Raw genomic sequence first — 18,483 nt, 5'->3', positions numbered from 1 at the left:
AAGGCAATGTGAATGTAGGCAGAAAACAATAGCAGTTACAACTGAACTGAAAACGTTTTTGTTTTCTCAACTTTTAAGAGAATAAACCAACTTTTTTTAAAAATCTAGATTGACCATTTTGAAAGAGCAAAACGTTTAGAAGAAATTCCACTGATTAAGACTGCCTATGAAGAACAAAGAGTTAGAGATATGGATCTTTGGGAACAGCAAGAAGAAGAAAGGGTAAGATTTTTGAGAGCTTGCTTATTTGAGAAGCAATTCTTGGTAATAACATTATTTTTCTAGTAAACTTTCAATTCAAATTAATTTGATTGCCAACTAGTGACATTTCATGGACAATATCATTACCGTTAAGTATTGGAAAATTCCAGTCTCCTTTGAATTTTGTCACCACAGAATGCATGTCTTCCACAGAGTAAATTATGCAAGCTATAAGTAAATTTACTTAATTGCTGTAAAGTTTCTCCAATTGTATAATGGCTAAAATTATGTACTTAATGCAAAACCATAAGTACATATACAGGTAGTCCTTGACTTAGGATCACATTGGGACTGGAATGTCTGTCACTAAGCGATATAGTTAAGTTTGCAGATTTTATGACCTTTTTACTGCATTCATTAAGCAAATCTAGTTTACCACCCCCTTGACTTCGTTTGTTTAGAAGCCCCCTGGGGAAGTCACAAATTGCAATCATGGGACCCAGGATTCTGTAAACGTTGTAAATACATGTTGATTGTTAAGTGCCTATAGTTTGATCATGTGATCCTGGAGTGACTGCAGTGGTCATAAAGTGGACTGGTTGTTAATCACTTTTTTCAGTGCCATCATAACTTTGAATGATTGTTAAAGAAATAGTCATACTTCAAGGACTACATGTAACAGGCCCCTCAAATGTTTTCTTCAGTGTGAAACTTAGCTGCTAAATTTTAGGCATTGGAACCTGAACATTATATACAACAGTTTGATTTGATTTGATTTGATTTGACTTTGTGTTGCAGATCACCACCATGCAACAGGAACGTGAAAAGGCTCTTGAGCATAAGAATAGAATGTCACGGATGATAGAAGACAGTGATTTTTTTATAACTAGGCTCAAGACTGCAAGGAGATCAGTTTATGAGGTACATTTAATTTTTTGCTAACTGTGATCCTACATATGGGATCTTTTAGTATAGTCATAAATTAGAATGGGCAGGCAGTATCGTAAAAAATCATCACCATGTTTGACATTTAGGGCATTAGCCAAAATTGGCTAGCGTTGCCTCCAACATTTCCTGTTTGTATTTTTTTATTTGAGGTGGTTATCTGTATGTCTGATAAAATTCAGGAGAATGTGCAACTGTTAGAAAAAAAAAATGCCCAGTTACCTTGAAATAAGATAGGTGAGCAATAAATAAATAAATAACAAATAAATGAATCTGAGTTCCAGCATCAGAACTATTCTGCCTTGATTGGATTAAGTATATTTTAAAATGGTGGGTTTTGACAGACTTTCAAAATTCTCTTTTTCTTGACCTTGTTTGCTTTTAAAGGTTAACAGAGAGGTTCCTCAATTCACTTTCCCATCCTGCAGATGTGACTCTGCTCCTTGGGATGGGGCGATGGCTTGGAAAGCTACATTCAGTTCTTGAGTTGTACCATCTATATTTGAAATCTATTTTATATACTATCATGCAACAAAAAAGACATGAATATTATTTATAAAATCAGCATGGGTTTGTGTGGACAGTTCATAGTATGTTTACCTATATTTTGTTGTCTGTTACTCTACATCATCATATTGTTACAAGAATGTAAACAGCACTTGTTTTCTGGTTTGGCTTTGTAAGTGGATAGACTCCCAGTGTGTTTTGATCACCATCTGCAAAGCTAGAAAGTAATTTGGCATATATCTATATTTGATCTTATGTGCTGCTTGTACTATTTCTGCAGTTCTAGATTAAGTATTGTTGTTTCAGGAAAAACTTAAACAATTTGAAGAAAGATTAGCAGAGGAAAGATGTAATCGTTTAGAGGAACGTAAGAGAGAGCGCAAAGAAGAAAGACGCATCACTTACTATCGTGAGAAAGAGGAGGAAGAACAAAGGTTGCAAGAGGAGAAGATGCTTAAAGGTAAATGCTGAAAGGTCCTTCCTAAAATAACACTCTATCCTCATCTTTCTATTTATACAGATCTTATATTTCTTGATAGTAATTTTTCATAATTTTTTGGATAGATGTGTGTCATGGCAGCTACTAGAAGTAGACATTTGTTCAGGGTATCTGGAAAATCAAAATAGAGGTAGTCTTTGCTTCACTACCATTTGTTTACTGCCTGTTCAAAGTTATAATGGTACTAAAAAAGCAACTTACAACCGGTCCTGATACTTATGACCCTTGCATAGTTCCTGTAGCGACATAATTATTATATGGGTGCTTGGCAACCATTGCAACAGTGATCACCGTGTCTATGATCATGTGATTATCATGTGTAAATCAGATATGCTTAACTCAGTGCCTGCCATTTCTAATCATAGTTAGCCTATTTGTAAGTGTGATTTTCGACTTACATATAAATTTGAATTAAAGACAGCTAGAAATGGAACTTGTTCTTTACCTGGGGACTCTCTATTTTGCACAAATGTTCTTACTGAATTGCTTATATTGGGAAATATGTATATAAAATTGCTACAGTAGGAGAGGTTCCATTAAAATATTTATTAGGGTTAGTTGCAGATAACAGCAAATATTTTCTTGCCTTTTTTTTTTAAGCTACAAAATAAAAAATGAATTAACGGGCTAGATTTAGATTGAGCTACACATCTTTAACTATTATTTACAAAATTGAATTTATTAAAACTATCTTTCAAGCTGTGTAATTGTGAAGTGATGTTCAAACCAGTATATTTGAAGATGAAATAGCCATTTTTAATCCAAAATGGGAGGTTGCTTTATTATTTTTTATGATTGTGTGGGACAGAACAAGAAGAGAAAGAACGTGTTGAATGTGAAAAACGTGAACAAGAAATGCGTGAATATCAGGAACGTGTTAAAAAACTAGAAGAGGTAGAAAGAAAGAAACGTCAAAGGGAATTAGAAATTGAAGAGCGGGAGCGTCGTCGTGAAGAGGAGAGGCGGAATCTTGACGATCCTCTTTCGCGGAAGGTAAATAATTCTAATGAACTGGATTTTTCTGGAAAGTATATATTTATATACTATATATTTCCAGTTCAAATATTCTGATTAGAAATCATTTTAAGATATAGCTTCTGTGCCATTTAAACCTTAGCTTATTTTACAAATGTGTTGATACAATATAAATTTATGCAAGGATGATTCAAAATAATATTGTTCTGTTGTTGATTTAGACAAATATGATATTCAGTACATTGATACCTTGACTTTGAGTCAAGGTTCCAAATGACGATCCCAGGCAAATCAGAACTTGTTTCCTCAAATAACTTCTTTATTGGGTACATCATATTGGCACGCTTTGTGGAAAACAAACTCTGAAACTTTCCCACTATTTTAGCATAATTAAACCAGAAATGACCCCTTCTCCAAGTCACGTTGGCCAATTAGGTTAATTGGTGGGCTTCTCAGGCACTCTCCTCCTCCTCCCCCCATTACCTGGGAGATGACCTTGGTTGTCACGAGAAAGATCTACGTTGTGTCTAGCAAAGCTTTCCCTCCTCCCATAGTGTGTGACAACGATGAACTAGGAAAATGGCTTCTGCCACGTTTAGTTTGGTGGTGACACTTTGCTTATCATAAATTGGGAAGATCACAAATGGCAATCATGTGAGATGCTGTTACTGTCATAAACGTATGATGGTTGCCAAGCAACGATCATGTAATCGGAGTTGTGATTACATGATCACAAAGGCACTGTGATTGTTATTAGGATTAGTTACAAGTTAATTTTTTCAGTGTGTTGTTGGCAATGTAATTAGATAACAGTAATAACATGTTGGCAAGGTAATACAATATTCCAGGTGTAATAATTGGTAGATTTATAACATTTTAAACATTGTTTATTTTACTGTAACAGAGTTGGAATTCCATGCTTCTTCCCTTCCCCCCCTGCCCAATCTTTCTTCATTTCACTTCCCTCTTTCGCTTCCTCCCTCACTGTTCTTTTAATTACTTTTGTATTTTGTATTTCATAATACTCTATAACTTAATAAAAAATAAAATAAAACATTGGAAAAAATAGTTTGGAGATTCAGATTGGCCTAAGCTAAATAAAAATAAAAACGTTGCCTTGAGAAGTTGGAAAATAACTTTTAAAAAGCAAGTTCTGAGTAAATGGGCTGATTTGGATTTTCAAGAAAATGTCTGAAATAGCATCACATGGAGCCCATTCACAAGGTAGCTTCTGCTCCTGAAATCAAGCTAATTTTTAACAAAAAATCTTTTTATAATACATCCATCATTTCTTCCTTGTTCTTTTTAATTTTCTAATCTGAATCTTTGTTTCATTTGAAATGCCTTATTACAGAAATGATGGTTTCTCTTATACTACATTTTGTACCATTTCAGAAATAAATTTCAAATATCATACATATTACTGAGAGATGAATGTACTCTGCCATGGGGAGCTACTATTCTCGGTTCCCCCTTCCCATTTCTCTTGTTAAGTAGTAAATAATAATCCCACATTAAGTGACTCACCATTATCCATGTTGAATATGAATGCTTATCCAATGGTCTTTCAAGAAAACTGGAGCAATGTAGAACAACTAAATAACCAGTTCAGCTCTCTGAATTGAGTTACTGGTTGCTCTTTGGAGTCTTCTAATTAGGAAAGAAAAAAAAGATTTCTAAAAAGTGGGGAATGATAGAGAATGTCTCCCTCCATTTTTGTCTTCAAATGCACCCACTCTTTGCTTCCTTACGTGGGCTTCATCCCTCAGGATGAAGTCCTTGATAAAAAATTGTCTACTCCGGCTATAGCATGTTCTTTAAAATTGCAAACTAGTTAGAAGCAGATTGTGTTTCTGGAACCATTAATAGACACACTGCTTTTTTAAAATTGTGATAATTGAAATTAAAATACGAAATATTCCTAATCATGTTGGTACTATCCTAAGGATGCTTTTTATTGTGTTTAATTGTAGGAATCACGCTGGGGTGATAGAGAAAGTGATAATACTTGGAGAAGAACTACTGATCAGGAATCAGAATGGAGACGTCCCCCAGAAAGGTAGCTTATAGAATAATACTTAAGCAAACTATAATAGGTTGTTTCTTTTCTTATTCTGATAACCTGTGCAAGAGTGTACATTGTCATCCAAAGAACATTGACTGGATATGGAATAATTTTAGTGGCCCTTAATACCATGTTACCAGGATTCATTAGATATTCCAGAACATTCTTGCAAACCTTAATAATCGCAATGAAGATTCTCTTTCTGTACAGTTAATAAGATCACGGAACTTTTAATATATTCAATAACCAACTGAGTTTTGTGTATAACCATTTCAAGCAAATTGGCATATCTGACAAAGGCTTGTCCTATCCTTCTAGGTTGGAATCATTTTGCTAAATGTATGGCTATATTGGCATCCCTTCCTCCATAGGTTTTTTCTGCCCTTTTATATTTATACAGACTGCATTATACATATTTCAGAGATGAATGCTCAAAATTACAGCTTGTTCCAACAAATATCCTCCTCCTTTTCTACAACCTCAGATGTACACTTTTGACACTGTTCTATGTCTTTGCTTGAATATCTATAGGCCACAGATGTCAAACATGATCACATGATGTATTTTGCCTTTGCGGAGCCGGGGTGAGCATGACCTGCGCTTGATGCATCCGGCCCGCATGCCACCAGTTTGACAGGCCTGCCTTCCAATATTAATGATTTCAATTTTTGTAGTTCATTTTTGCATTAATTAATTCATTCAAAATACTTATATAGCCACCCATTAGTGGTTGGTATGAATTCTGTGTTAGCCAGAAGTTTTAGATACTAGAATGTTTGCTTCTAAGTGTTAAAAGAGTTTTCAAAGTAGAATAAAAGCAATGCAAAATGATGTCTTTCGAATCTGAGACAAATAAAATTACTAGTACTGTAATTCAGTGCAAATCCAGTAAACAATTACAAATCAATGTGCATAATAGAATATCTGTTTCCGTATATGAATATTCTGGAATATTTGATTTAGAGTGCTCTGAGTGATTCCTTTTTCTTTTGTTAACTAATTTATATACTCCTTAAAACTGAGTTGCTAATTGTCAGATAAGATATTTCAGTAAGTTCACACTACTCATGTAGTGTGTAAGATCATGTTGTATAGATAGTCCTGACAATTAGAACAATTAATCTGACTTGCCTCCAGAAGTTGTGGGTGCTCCAGCACTGAAGGTTTTTAAGAAGAGATTGGACAACCATTTGTCTGAAATAGTATAGGGCTGGGATGGCGAACCTATGGCATGCATGCCAAAGGTTGCATGCGGAGCCATTTATCAGGGCACGCGAGGTGTTGCCCTGTCAGCTGGCCAGCGCGCATGCGTGTGCTGGCCATCTGAATTCAGCCTTCTTTAAAGCCATTTTTTGCCCTCCCCAGGCTCCAGAGGCTTTATAGAAGCCTGGGGAGGGTGAAAGAGCCTCCCCTCTCCCCCAGGCCCTCCAGAGGCTTCAGGAGCTTCCCTGAAGCCTCCAGTGCAAAAAACCAGCCCTATGGGCAAACTGGAAGTTCGGGAACAGTTCCCGAAGGTCGCTGAAGCCTCCGGAGGACTAAAAACGGCCCTCCGGAGGCTTCAGACAAGCCACTTGAAGGTCCTTGAAGCCTCCAGAGGGAAAAAATCGACCCTACGAGCAAACCGGAAGTCACTTCTGGTTTGCTCGTAGGTCGGTTTAAGCCCTCTGGAGGCTTCAGGGAAGCCTCCTGGAAGTCCCTGAAGCCTCCGGAGGGCCTGCGGGGGGGGGGCTATTTTCGCCCTCCCCAGGCTCCTATAAAGCCTCTGGAGCCTGGGGAGGGCGAAAAAAGCATGCAAAAAATGGGGAGAGTGCCTCTAATGCCCGCATGTGCACTGGGGGGGGGGGGTTGCGCATTGGATTATGGATGCAGCACACCCATGCACGACCCCCCCCCCGCGCTCTCCCCCCTTATGGCACGCGAGCCAAAAAAGGTTCGCCATCACTGGTATAGGGCTTCCTGCTTGAACAGGGGATTAGATTAGAAGACCTCCAAGGTCCCTTCCAACTCTGTTATTCTATTATTCCTTTATTTATGACCAAAATTGGGCTCCGAATTTTGCTTGTAAGTTAGGGCTATTGTTAAACAGGTCATATCATTTTACAGCCATTTTTACAATGATTATAAAGAGAATTACCGCAGTTGTTAACTGAACCATGAGGTTGTTAAGTGAATCTGGAATATTCAATGTGTGGTTTTTGCAGTTTTCTGTCAGAAAATGGCAGAAAAGTAATAAATCATGGTCATTGACTGGGATTCTGCAATCAGTCGTAAATGCCAGCCAGTTGCCAAGCTTCCCAAATGTGGGTTATATGACTGCAGGTGGTGGTGATGTGTTTTACAATGGTCAGAAGTGCTTTATAGGATGTAAAGGACAATTTCTGAGATTTTCATAACTTCAATCAGTTGTTAAAGTATTGGTCATTAAATGGAGATCACCTATATATTTTTCTTATGCAGAAGGCATTTTTATTTAAGAAATTATATTTAACCTGAATATGACTCATGGTACCTAATTGAGAAGTTCCGGTAAACTGAAGATAGTAGTTTTGTTAATATTCCATTTCATGATATTGAGATTGAACAAGTAACTTGTTTCTATTGGAAAACTAGCAAAACATGTGAACCATAACTGTTGTTGTCTCAGAAGTTTAGTATTATGATTTCTAGAATACATTTTCCTATTTATACTCACCCATGGAAATTTGTGACTTCCTAATGTATGAATGCATGTATTAACATAGAGTTGCTCACAAAATTTTTGAGTTTAGAAATCATGTGTAATTTATAGTTATGTAGCTGTAATTTGCAAGAGTAACTCAATTATTGGGTTTTGGATATCTGAAAATAAAATTCTGGCTTTGTTTTATTAGAGAGTGGCGGCGTGGGGATGTACGTGATGATGAAAAACCTTCACAAAAAGACGATGTGACTAAGTCTACTACTCCACAAGAAGAGGGAGAGCCTACCCAGGAAGCACCAGAAGATAAAATACTGAAACAGAATAAAGAGGAAGACAAGGATCCTAGGAAAGTCCTGGATGATGAACGAATGGGTTGGCGTTCAACTGGCGATGACAGGGCCCCCCGGCCCAGCTTGGATGATGACAGGACCCCCCGGCGTGGCATGGACGATGACAGGACCCCCCGGCGTGGCTTGGACGATGACAGGGGTCCTAGGCGTGGCTTGGATGATGACAGGGGTCCCAGGCGTGGCTTGGATGACGACAGAGGTCCTAGGCGTGGCTTGGATGATGACAGGGGGCCCAGGCGTGGCTTGGATGACGACAGAGGACCTAGGCGTGGCTTGGAAGATGACAGACCAAGTTGGCGTAACACGGATGATGACAGAGGACCCAGGCGTGGCTTAGATGATGACCGAGGGCCCAGGCGTGGGCTGGATGATGACCGAGGGCCCAGGCGTGGGTTGGATGATGACCGAGGGCCCAGGCGTGGGCTGGATGATGACCGAGGGCCCAGGCGTGGGCTGGATGATGACCGAGGGCCCAGGCGTGGGCTGGATGATGACCGAGGGCCCAGGCGAGGGCTGGATGATGACCGACCCAGTTGGCGCAACACAGATGAAGACCGAGGACCCAGGCGAGGGTTGGATGAAGACCGAGGGCCCAGGCGCGGGCTAGATGATGACCGAGGGCCCAGACGTGGGCTGGATGATGATAGAATTTCAAGGAGTGAGGAAGATAGAAGACCTTGGCGTAACACAGATGATGATCGTGGACCCAGACGACTGGATGATGACAGAGGTCCCAGGCGCGGAGATGATTCCAGACCTGGACCTTGGAGGCCATTTGGTAAACCAGGTAAACAAATTCATGCAAATTGTAACTTTTTATTATAAACTAGACAACTCATGATCTGTTGGGTCTTTGTTTTAGAGATATTTTCTTACTAAAGAGAGAAACAGAATGACCAAGGGCAAAAAAAGCTGTGGGAATGGGTGCAACTTCAGATTTTCTGCTGGTTGGTTAAGGCAGGACTGGTCTACCCATCTCCAACAGCCAAAGGAGGGGCCAGTCTACTCAGCCGCTGAAGGACTAAGGCAATCTAGTGAACCTCTGGCCAATGGCACAACAACCCCAAAGCAATCACATATTTACCAAATTTCTGAAATACCTTGATTCAGAAATTGTTGCCCTAGGGTGCACTATTTTGCCAAGTTAAAGGTTATAGATAGAAAGTGTTAGTAGTATACAGATGCCTGAAGAATATAAACATTTTGTTCTAAATGTTTTGTGTCTGATATGGATTAATGCATTGTGGTGTCTTATTTCAAGAAATGTATCAGCAATATAAAACTGAAAGATACAGATACTAAACATTGAAAAGTTAAGTAAGTAAAATAAGGGTGTGTCCATCTTTTTTTAAAAAACTTGCATTTTGGCACCTATCTATAATTTGATTCCTTTTCTAATCAGTAGAAGGTTTACTATAATACACTACTTTTCAGCTGGTGGTATTTCTCTCACAGGAAGAACTAAGAAATAGTTCAGGTATGGCACACAGTAAGGTGAAATCTTACCTTTAGCTTAGTGCCATTTTATTTTTTGACTAGTGAGCATGAATGATTAATGAATGTATGATTAAATGGAGACATTTCAAGTTCTAATATGTAATCTGATAATTGAGCACAAATATGACATGGATAATTAATCGGCGCTGACTTTAACAAATCTTGCTATAGACATCTGCCCCATTAGGTGGCAGCACCTAGTTTATCTTGGCTGACTTAAAAAGTTTGGATTTGGATCAGATTGATATGACGACAAAACACTAGTAAGAAACTTAAGATCTGTATGCTACGCTAAGAAATTGACATGATCCCAATGGCAAATCTCTTCTGTATTGTTGCGAAGAAATGTTTTTAAAAAATTAACTTTCCAGTATAATTAGCAGGATTTGAGTTTGACTTATTATAGGTATCTAAAATCACAAAAAACTTCAGTGACCTCATCCTGGATTTCATGAGACTTGAATAGGATATCAACATGTCTAGTCATTTAAGTATTTAAATTTTTAAAACTGATTTTGCTTTTCACACTTAAAGAATTGCTGTTTTTTATGAAAAGGTCTTATTTGCATCTATCATCATAATGTTTTGGGCAATTTGTGAATGAGATTTTCTTCAATAGTTATGATTTAGACCAGATTAGAGTGTCTGGCAGCTGCTGTATTTTTTGCTCCATAAGACGCTCCTGACCATAAGACACCTAGGTTTAGAGGAGGAAAAGAAGAGAAAAAAATCTGCCTCTGCCTCCCAGCGTGCATCCAGTATTCATGTGGCTAGCGTCCTTGCAGCAGACATCCTGCCTCCTCCCTGTCTGCTGCCTCCACCAGGGAATGCTGAAGCCTTTGCCTCTGAGCAGCTGATCGGTGGTTGGATTGCCCTCCCGGAATACCACCGATCAGCTGTTCCAGGCGGTGGGGATCGCTGCCGCTGTTCACTGCTGCTGCCTGTCACCCATATTTGCTCCATAAGATGCACAGACATTTCCACCCACTTTTGGGAGGAAAAAAGTGTGACTTATGGAGAGAAAAATACTGTATTTATTATAGACAGATTTAAATTAAAGTGCAAAGCAATTTTAAAAAAAAATATTTGAAATGTTTCATACTTGTTAAACCTGAAAGCCACTAAATTTAGCTCTCTTCTCCATTGCTTTCATGTATTCATTGCTTTACCACTGGTTGGAAAAAAGCAGTATAGGATACACTACTGGAATGAAAGTTTTCCAGTTTTCCCATATGACAGATCTGTCAGCTCCCAAACATTAGTCCTACCAATCAAGTTCTGCACAATTGTGGGGTATGGCAAAAGACATTGCAAGAATGATGGGAAAATAGGGAAATCAGCTAAAGAATGCAGGAACAGATGTTCCACACACTATTGAAATTAACCTTTAAAAGTTGATGTTTTGCTGCTGGCTAGGTGGATGGAGAGAACGTGAAAAGGCTCGAGAAGACAGCTGGGGACCTCCCCGGGATTCCAGACCTTCAGAAGATCGTGAATGGGACAGAGATAAAGACCGTGATGAAAATGAAAAAGAACGAGAAGTTGACAAAGACCGTGACTTAGATCGGGAAGATCGTTTTAGGCGTCCTAGGTTAGAATTTATTACATTTTAATGTGATGATTTCTTTTTTTTCTTTATGAACCAGAATATAGTTTTGATAGACAAGTGGAATGTCTGGTATCTATGACAAGAAATACTTGCATGAAGGGAATATATGTTAAAATATGTGAGTCATACGAGCTTGTTGATCAACCCTAAAGATATGTCAGTTTTTTAAAATGTATTTTATTATTACTTAAGTTTTAAACAAAATAGGGAAACAAAAATTTATTATAGCTTAAGTTTTAAACATATATATTGTTTAAAATATATACACACACACATACATACACACATGTATGTGTGTATAAAGTGTTTTTTCTTTTATCAAAGCACCTGGCCTGCCCAAATATGGGAGGGAGCATACTACTTCCCTTTCACCTTTCAGCCCCACTCCAGGAGCCTTCTAGGCAGTCACAAGACAAACCATTTTATGCTACATTTTTGCTCATAAAGAAATGAAGGGATACTTCATTTATACACACACACACAATCTGTATAGCTTACATAACAGAATAATACGTTGCTTTGTTATGTCTGTGTGTGCGCGTGCGCACTTACTCTCCAGTTGCTAATTAGGATGCATGCATTTATTTTGCCTCTGTGTTCTGTGATAAAGTAATCGGCGATGTGTATATGTTGCCACTGAATGTTTATTAGTACATGTACTTCTTCCCCTTTTGCCTATTTTTGTACATTTGTTATGTGCATGTGACTGGGAAGCATGAAATAGGCTTCATATCCTTCACTTTGAATTGTGTGACCAAGAGGGAGAGGGGCTTAGAATGGAGTGGTCATCAACGTCCTAAGTGACATCCCATACCATCTCTTTGGATCCGTTGGGGGATTTTTTTCATAAAATCTGCAGGCCTCATCTGACCAATTTCAAAGTGAATCTTTTTTGTTCCTTTTTCCACCAAATCACATTGGTTCTGTTCTGTCTTTAGCAACCTGCTTTGCTAAAGACAGACGGACAACAAGAATGTAAAGACACAATCCAGAGTCCCTTTCATATACTTTTCCCAACATTCCACTGGGTTGGAAATACAGAAACAATTTGCATGCTCACAATTTAGGGACTCTTCCATTTTATAGATAGTCCTTGCTTAACAATGATAATTTCTGTTGCTAAGCGATGTCGTAAACCACAATGTTGCATGACCAGAACACTTAGCAACAACAATCCTTGCAGTGAGGATCACAAGACATTAAGCAAGAACCTTCTTATAGCTTTGTGCCAGCTTTAAACAAGCAAAGTCAATGGGGAAGATGACAGGAAGTCACAAGTTGTGGGGAGGGGGCTTGCAAGCAGGCTGGCAGTGGGTAAGTGCCTACTGTGACTTGAAGGCAACCAGGCAAGAAGTGGTTGCTGCCAGTCATGGAACAGCTACCATGTCATTGGGTAAGCATGTGCTACAGAGTGTAGCCTCATCAGGATAAAGAGTGGTGGGAGTAGGAGCAACTTAACAGTAGACAGTTGTAATCTTCCCTCCCAGTTTCCCCATTGACTTTGCTCGTGTGAACGTGAGTGGTAATCACATGACAACAGGTTGTTGCAATCATTGTAATTGTAAACTTGTTGCCCAGATCATGATTAGTCACTGCTGGGATGGCTGAAACTTTGAGGACTGTTCATAAGTACCACTTCTTCAGTACTGTTGTAACTTTGGAAGCTTACTACATGAGTGGTTGTTAATCAAGAATTACCTGTATTTAATTTTTTCCAAGAGCATTTTAAATATCCATTATGTTTTTAAAAATCTTTTACCAATTATAATTGCAATTTATATGAAGATAATGATAAGTCATTCTCTTGCAGATAATCTGTAGTTGAAGATCCTTTCTTTATAACTGATACAACTTCTATAATTAAAGGGATGACACTGGCTGGAGAAGAGGACCAGCTGAGGAAGCCAGTAGCTGGAGAGATTCAGGTCGTCGTGATGAATGGGACAGAGGTGGTCGTGACTCTAGAGATGACCGTGGTGGTCGTGATCTTCGAGGTCGTGTTGAAGAGAGAGAAAGGAGAGCACCCCCACCCAGAACAGATCGGGAAGAAGGTAGATTATTTCTACCTAATTCTGTTATTGTGATATAAATCCTATCAGAGAAACAGGGAATACATTTCCATTACAAAAAATGCATATGGCGTATATTTATTTTTATATATTTAATAAATATACAGTCAGGTCCAGAAATATTGGGACATCAACACAATTCTAACATCTTTGGCTCTATACACCATCACAATGGAGTTGGAATGAAACAAACACAATGTGCTTTAACTGCAGACTGTCAGCTTTAATTTGAGGGTATGTACATCCAACTCAGGTGAACGGTGTAGGATTTACAGCAGTTTGCATATGTGCCTTCCACTTGTTAAGGGACCAAAGGTAATGGGACAGAATAATCATAAATCAACTTTCCCTTCTTAATACTTGGTTGCAAATCCTTTGCAGTCAATCACAGCCTGAAGTCTAGAATGCATAGACATCATCACCAGATGCCGGGTTTCATCCCTGGACATGTTCTGCCAGGCCTCTACTGCAACTGTCTTCAGTTCCTGCTTGTTCTTGGGGCATTTTCCCTTCAGTTTTGTCTTCAGCAAGTGAAATGCATGCTCAATGGAATTTAGGTCAGGTGACTGACTTGGCCATTGCATAACATTCCACTTCTGTCCCTTCAAAAACTCTTTGGTTGCTTTTGCAGTATGCTTTGGGTCATTGTCCATCTGCACTGTGAAGCGCAGTCCAATGAGTTCTGCAGCATTGGCTGAATGTGAGCAGATAATATTGCTCGAAACACTTCAGAATTCATCCTGCTGCTTTTGTCAGCAGTCACATCATCAATAAATACAAGAGAACCAGTTCCATTGGCAGCCATACAGGCCCACGTCATGACACTACCACCACCATGCTTCACTGATGAGGTGGTATGCTTAGGATCATGAGCAGTTCCTTTCCTTCTCCATACTCTTCTCTTCCCATCACTCTGGTACAAGTTGATCTTGGTCTCATCTGTCCATAGGATCTTGTTCCAGAACTGTGAAGGCTTTGTTAAATGTTGTTTGGCAAACTCTAATCTGGCCTTCCCGTTTTTGAGGCTCACCAATGGTTTACATCTTGGGGTGAACCCTCTGTATTCACTCTGGTGAAGTCTTCTCTTGATTGTTGACTTTGACACACATACACCTACCTCCTGGAGAGTGTTCTTGATCTGGCCAACTGTTTTGAAGGGTGTTTTCTTCACCAGGGAAAGAATTCTTCGGTCATCCACCACAGTTGTTTTCTGTGGTCTCCCGGGTCTTTTGGTGTTGCTGAGCTCACCGGTGCGTTCCTTCTTTTTGAGAATGTTTCCAAACAGTTGTTTTGGCCACACCTAATGTTCTTGCTATCTCTCTGATAGGTTTGTTTTGTTTCTTTAGCCTAATGATGGCTTGCTTCACTGATAGTGACAGCTCTTTGGATCTCATCTTGAGAGTTGACAGCAACAGATTCCAAATGCAAATAGCACACTTGAAATGAACTCTGGGCCTTTTATCTGCACATTGTAATTGGGGTAATGAGGGAATATCACACACCTGGCCATTGAAAGCTGAGAAGCCAATTGTCCCGTTACCTTTGGTCCCTTAACAAGTGGGAGGCACATATGCAAACTGCTGTAATCCTACACCGTTCACCTGAGTTGGATGTACATACCCTCAAATTAAAGCTGACAGTCTGCAGTTAAAGCACATTGTGTTTGTTTCATTCCAACTCCATTGTGGTGGTGTATAGAGCCAAAGATGTTAGAATTGTGTCGATGTCCCAATATTTCTGGACCTGACTGTATATGGACAACCATCTCATGTATTTCTCATATGCACCCATCTCTAGGAGGTTAACGGTTAAAAACAAATGTAATAAAAACAAGTTTAAAAACAACAAAAATAACGTAAAACAGCATAGCAGCTGATTTAACACTACCAAGACCAAGAAATGGGCTCACCTATACAAACAGAGCCCCAGGCTTAATGACAAAGCCAAATTTTTCGTGGCTTGCAAAAGTTCAGCAGGGTCAGGATAAATCTAATCTTTGTGGTAAGATCCAGAGAGCAGGTGTCATTACAGAAAATATTTTCTTCCGAGGCCCTGCCAGATGGCACTCTCTTATAGATGGGACCCAGAGCATGCTTCTCCTGCTGGATCTCACAGTACTGATAGATACCACTGGGGAGAAATGGTTCCAGAGGTAGTCGAGCCCCAAGCCATGAAGTGCTTTAAAGGTAACTACCAGCAGCTTGAATCGCATCTGGAAGCAAATTGGTAGCCAATGTAGCTTGTGGAGCAGACGTACCACATGCACTGAGTGACTGGTACTTGCAACTATTTGGATCACCACATTTTGCATCAGCTGATGTTTCCAAACACCTTTTGAGAGCAGCTGCGTTTGGACATACTGCAGTAATCCAAACAGGAGGTAACCATGGCATGAGAGACTGAAACAGAACATACCTCACCTTGAACCAACAAATAACCTTACCAGTGACTTCATGTAGATGCTAAAACGGGAGAGGAGACATCACTGAACCCTGTGGCACTCCACATAATAAAGGCCTTGGGCTGAACATCTCCTTTCCTATCAAACACCAACTGGAACTGGTCTTCGAAGAAGGACGACAATCTGAACCCCCAAAGCCATTCTAGAATTGTACTAGGATCAGTGATATCAAAAACAGAGAAGTCAATAAGAACGAGGATTGATGCATGATCCCTATCCTATCCTCACCAGAGATCATCTTAAAGTGCAATCAGTGCTGTCTTCATTACATACCTTGGCCTGAATCCTGACTGAAGAGTTCAGATGATCCTCTTCTTTCAGACTTCTTTGAAGCTGCTACACAACCACCACCTTCACAACCTTCTCTAGAAAGGAAAAATTGGAAACTGGATGAAAATTGTTAAATATAGTGATGGCTTCTCAAGAAGCGGGTGAATCATTATCCCCTTAAGAGATGGTGGAATTACCCCTTCTTAAAGAAGAAATAACCACTATCAAGGCCCAACCACATGTCACCTCTGGGGAGGCCTTAATCAACAAGGAGGGACATGGATCTAATACAGATGTGGCTGAACTAACAACTGAGAGAACACTGGCATTTTTCTTAAGCCAACAAGATCAAACTCCCAAATAACCAAATCTTTCCCAAGTCATCTTTACAAGTCTTGCTACAAACATATATGCTATAAACAGATATAAAATGAATCTGAACGATTTTAACTGTCAGACACCATTGTTGGAAATATTGACACTGTTAAAGACAACACTTTATGCTTTTTAAGACTAAGCAGAAATATTAAGAAATTACTTTATCAGCACTAGCATTTAGACTTATATATCGCTTCACAGTGCTTTACAGTGCTCTTTGGACACTTGAATGCCCAACAATCTGGGTCCTCATTTTACTCACCTCAGAAGGTTGGAAGGCTGAGTCAGCCTTGAGCCCATGAGGATCAAACCCCTGGCAGTTAGCAGAATTAGCCTGCAATACTGCATTCTAACCATTGTGCCACCATGGCTCTTTTATTATCCTTTTCTTATGGAGTACAAAATCTAGTACTGGCTGTTTTGCAAAAATTGAATATTCCATATTGTATGAATGGCCAGGAAAATAAAACAGGAGTTTGCCAGTATAGTTCAACAGGTAATATGGAAGAAGGAGAGACACCAGAGAAGCATTCTGAGGGATTTGGTGCCCAGTTGTTGAGGTTAAAAAAATTATCTGTCCATGTGTGGATAACCTGATGCTCCGAACTGACTTTCTTACTGTTCAATGTACGTATTATTTTGTATGAAGAACTGGAAAAAACGCAAATATTGTTCTGTCTCGGGATTCCAATGAATATGCAGACACAGGCTAGGTTGTCTGCCACAACTAATTACATAGATGAAGCCACCCCTTGCCTAGGAGCCTAGAAAGCTATCTTCAAGAAACCAAGATTAAACTTACGGAATGCTTTCTCAACGGCTACTAAAATGGACTGTTGTTTCCCGTCCCGTCGCTCCACCTATAAACTCTTTGGGAGGGCCCACAACCTTAGCCAGCTGTCCCTACTTCCTTCTATGATGTCTTCTCCACAGCTGTTCCTTTCTCCTCTCAGCTCTACGCATAGGCACATCAGGGAAAACCTCCCTCTATTCCTCTTCACTGCTCCCTGACTCAGATGCCACCTGGTGGCCAACAGGCCTCTCTAGTTCCTGCTCTGACTCCAAACACCCTCCAAAGCCTTCCTCATCCTCCAGAGCAGTCCCACAATGGTCTGAGCTGTCAGAGTCCATCAACAGCTCAGCTGGCTGCTGCTGAGCCACAACACTATCCCTCACCGCAGGGCCCTTCCCCTGGGTCTGACGCTCAGGGTGTGGCTTAGCTGGGAATTGTTCATGGAAGGTGTGTGCACGGAGGTCACATCCTCCCAGGTAACATCCTCCAGGTCTCGGTCTTTTCATTCCACCAGGTATTGGAACCATCCTTTCAGCCATCGGGAATCCCGGATCCTGGCAACTTCGTACTCGGCTGGCGCCTCATCGGCATGGGGTTCTGGCTGGGGATGATAGGGTTGGCGAAGAGGACAAGCCAGCCGTTCAGGAACAAGAAGAGATCGATGAAAGACCGGATGGACTTGCATCGAATGTGGTAAAGTCAGGCGATAGGATTGATGACTGCTTCAACAGGAAACGGGCCAAGGTAATGGTGGTCTAACTTCTTGACCGGCCGATTTGACGGAAGGTGTCTAGTGGATAGCCACACTCGATCGCCCACAGTCAATGTCGGTGTCACAAGCCGAGACCTGTCCACGACACTCTTATAGTCCTCCTTGGCTTTATGCCGATATCGCCGCACTACTTGATGGACTGCCTGCAGGAAGTCCTTAGCTGCGGGGACCTGTGAGTCGATGGGTGTGAGGGGAAAGAACCAAGGATGATATCCCACATTGGCCAAGAAGGGCATCGTCTGCGTGGATGTGTGCTGTGAGTTATTGAACGCAAACTCTGCTATTGTCAGGTAGTCCGCCCAATCATTTTGCTGCAGGTTCACAAAACAGCGCAGATACTGCTCCAATATCCTGATCACTTTCTCCGTCCCTACGTCGGTTTCCGGATGGTGCACTGAGGACAAGCAGATCT

General features: G+C 40.2%; 1 protein-coding gene across 1 annotated transcript in view; it reads left to right on the top strand.

The window, feature by feature from the left end:
• The window catches only part of EIF3A (eukaryotic translation initiation factor 3 subunit A), a 40,857-nt gene that overhangs the window by 16,606 nt on the left and 5,768 nt on the right, over nucleotides 1-18,483 (top strand). The window contains exons 14-21 of the mRNA XM_081955208.1: nucleotides 109-222; nucleotides 1,000-1,122; nucleotides 1,960-2,113; nucleotides 2,961-3,145; nucleotides 5,101-5,186; nucleotides 8,063-9,009; nucleotides 11,136-11,310; nucleotides 13,195-13,379. Of these exons, the coding sequence (XP_081811334.1) occupies nucleotides 109-222; nucleotides 1,000-1,122; nucleotides 1,960-2,113; nucleotides 2,961-3,145; nucleotides 5,101-5,186; nucleotides 8,063-9,009; nucleotides 11,136-11,310; nucleotides 13,195-13,379 (1,969 nt within the window). The remainder of the gene's footprint in view (nucleotides 1-108; nucleotides 223-999; nucleotides 1,123-1,959; nucleotides 2,114-2,960; nucleotides 3,146-5,100; nucleotides 5,187-8,062; nucleotides 9,010-11,135; nucleotides 11,311-13,194; nucleotides 13,380-18,483) is intronic.

The sequence above is a fragment of the Natrix helvetica genome, assembly GCF_964273705.1.
Source record: "Natrix helvetica genome assembly, chromosome: 5".
In the NCBI taxonomy this organism is placed as follows: Eukaryota; Metazoa; Chordata; class Lepidosauria; order Squamata; family Natricidae; genus Natrix; species Natrix helvetica.
This window is presented reverse-complemented; position numbering and strand designations above follow the sequence as displayed.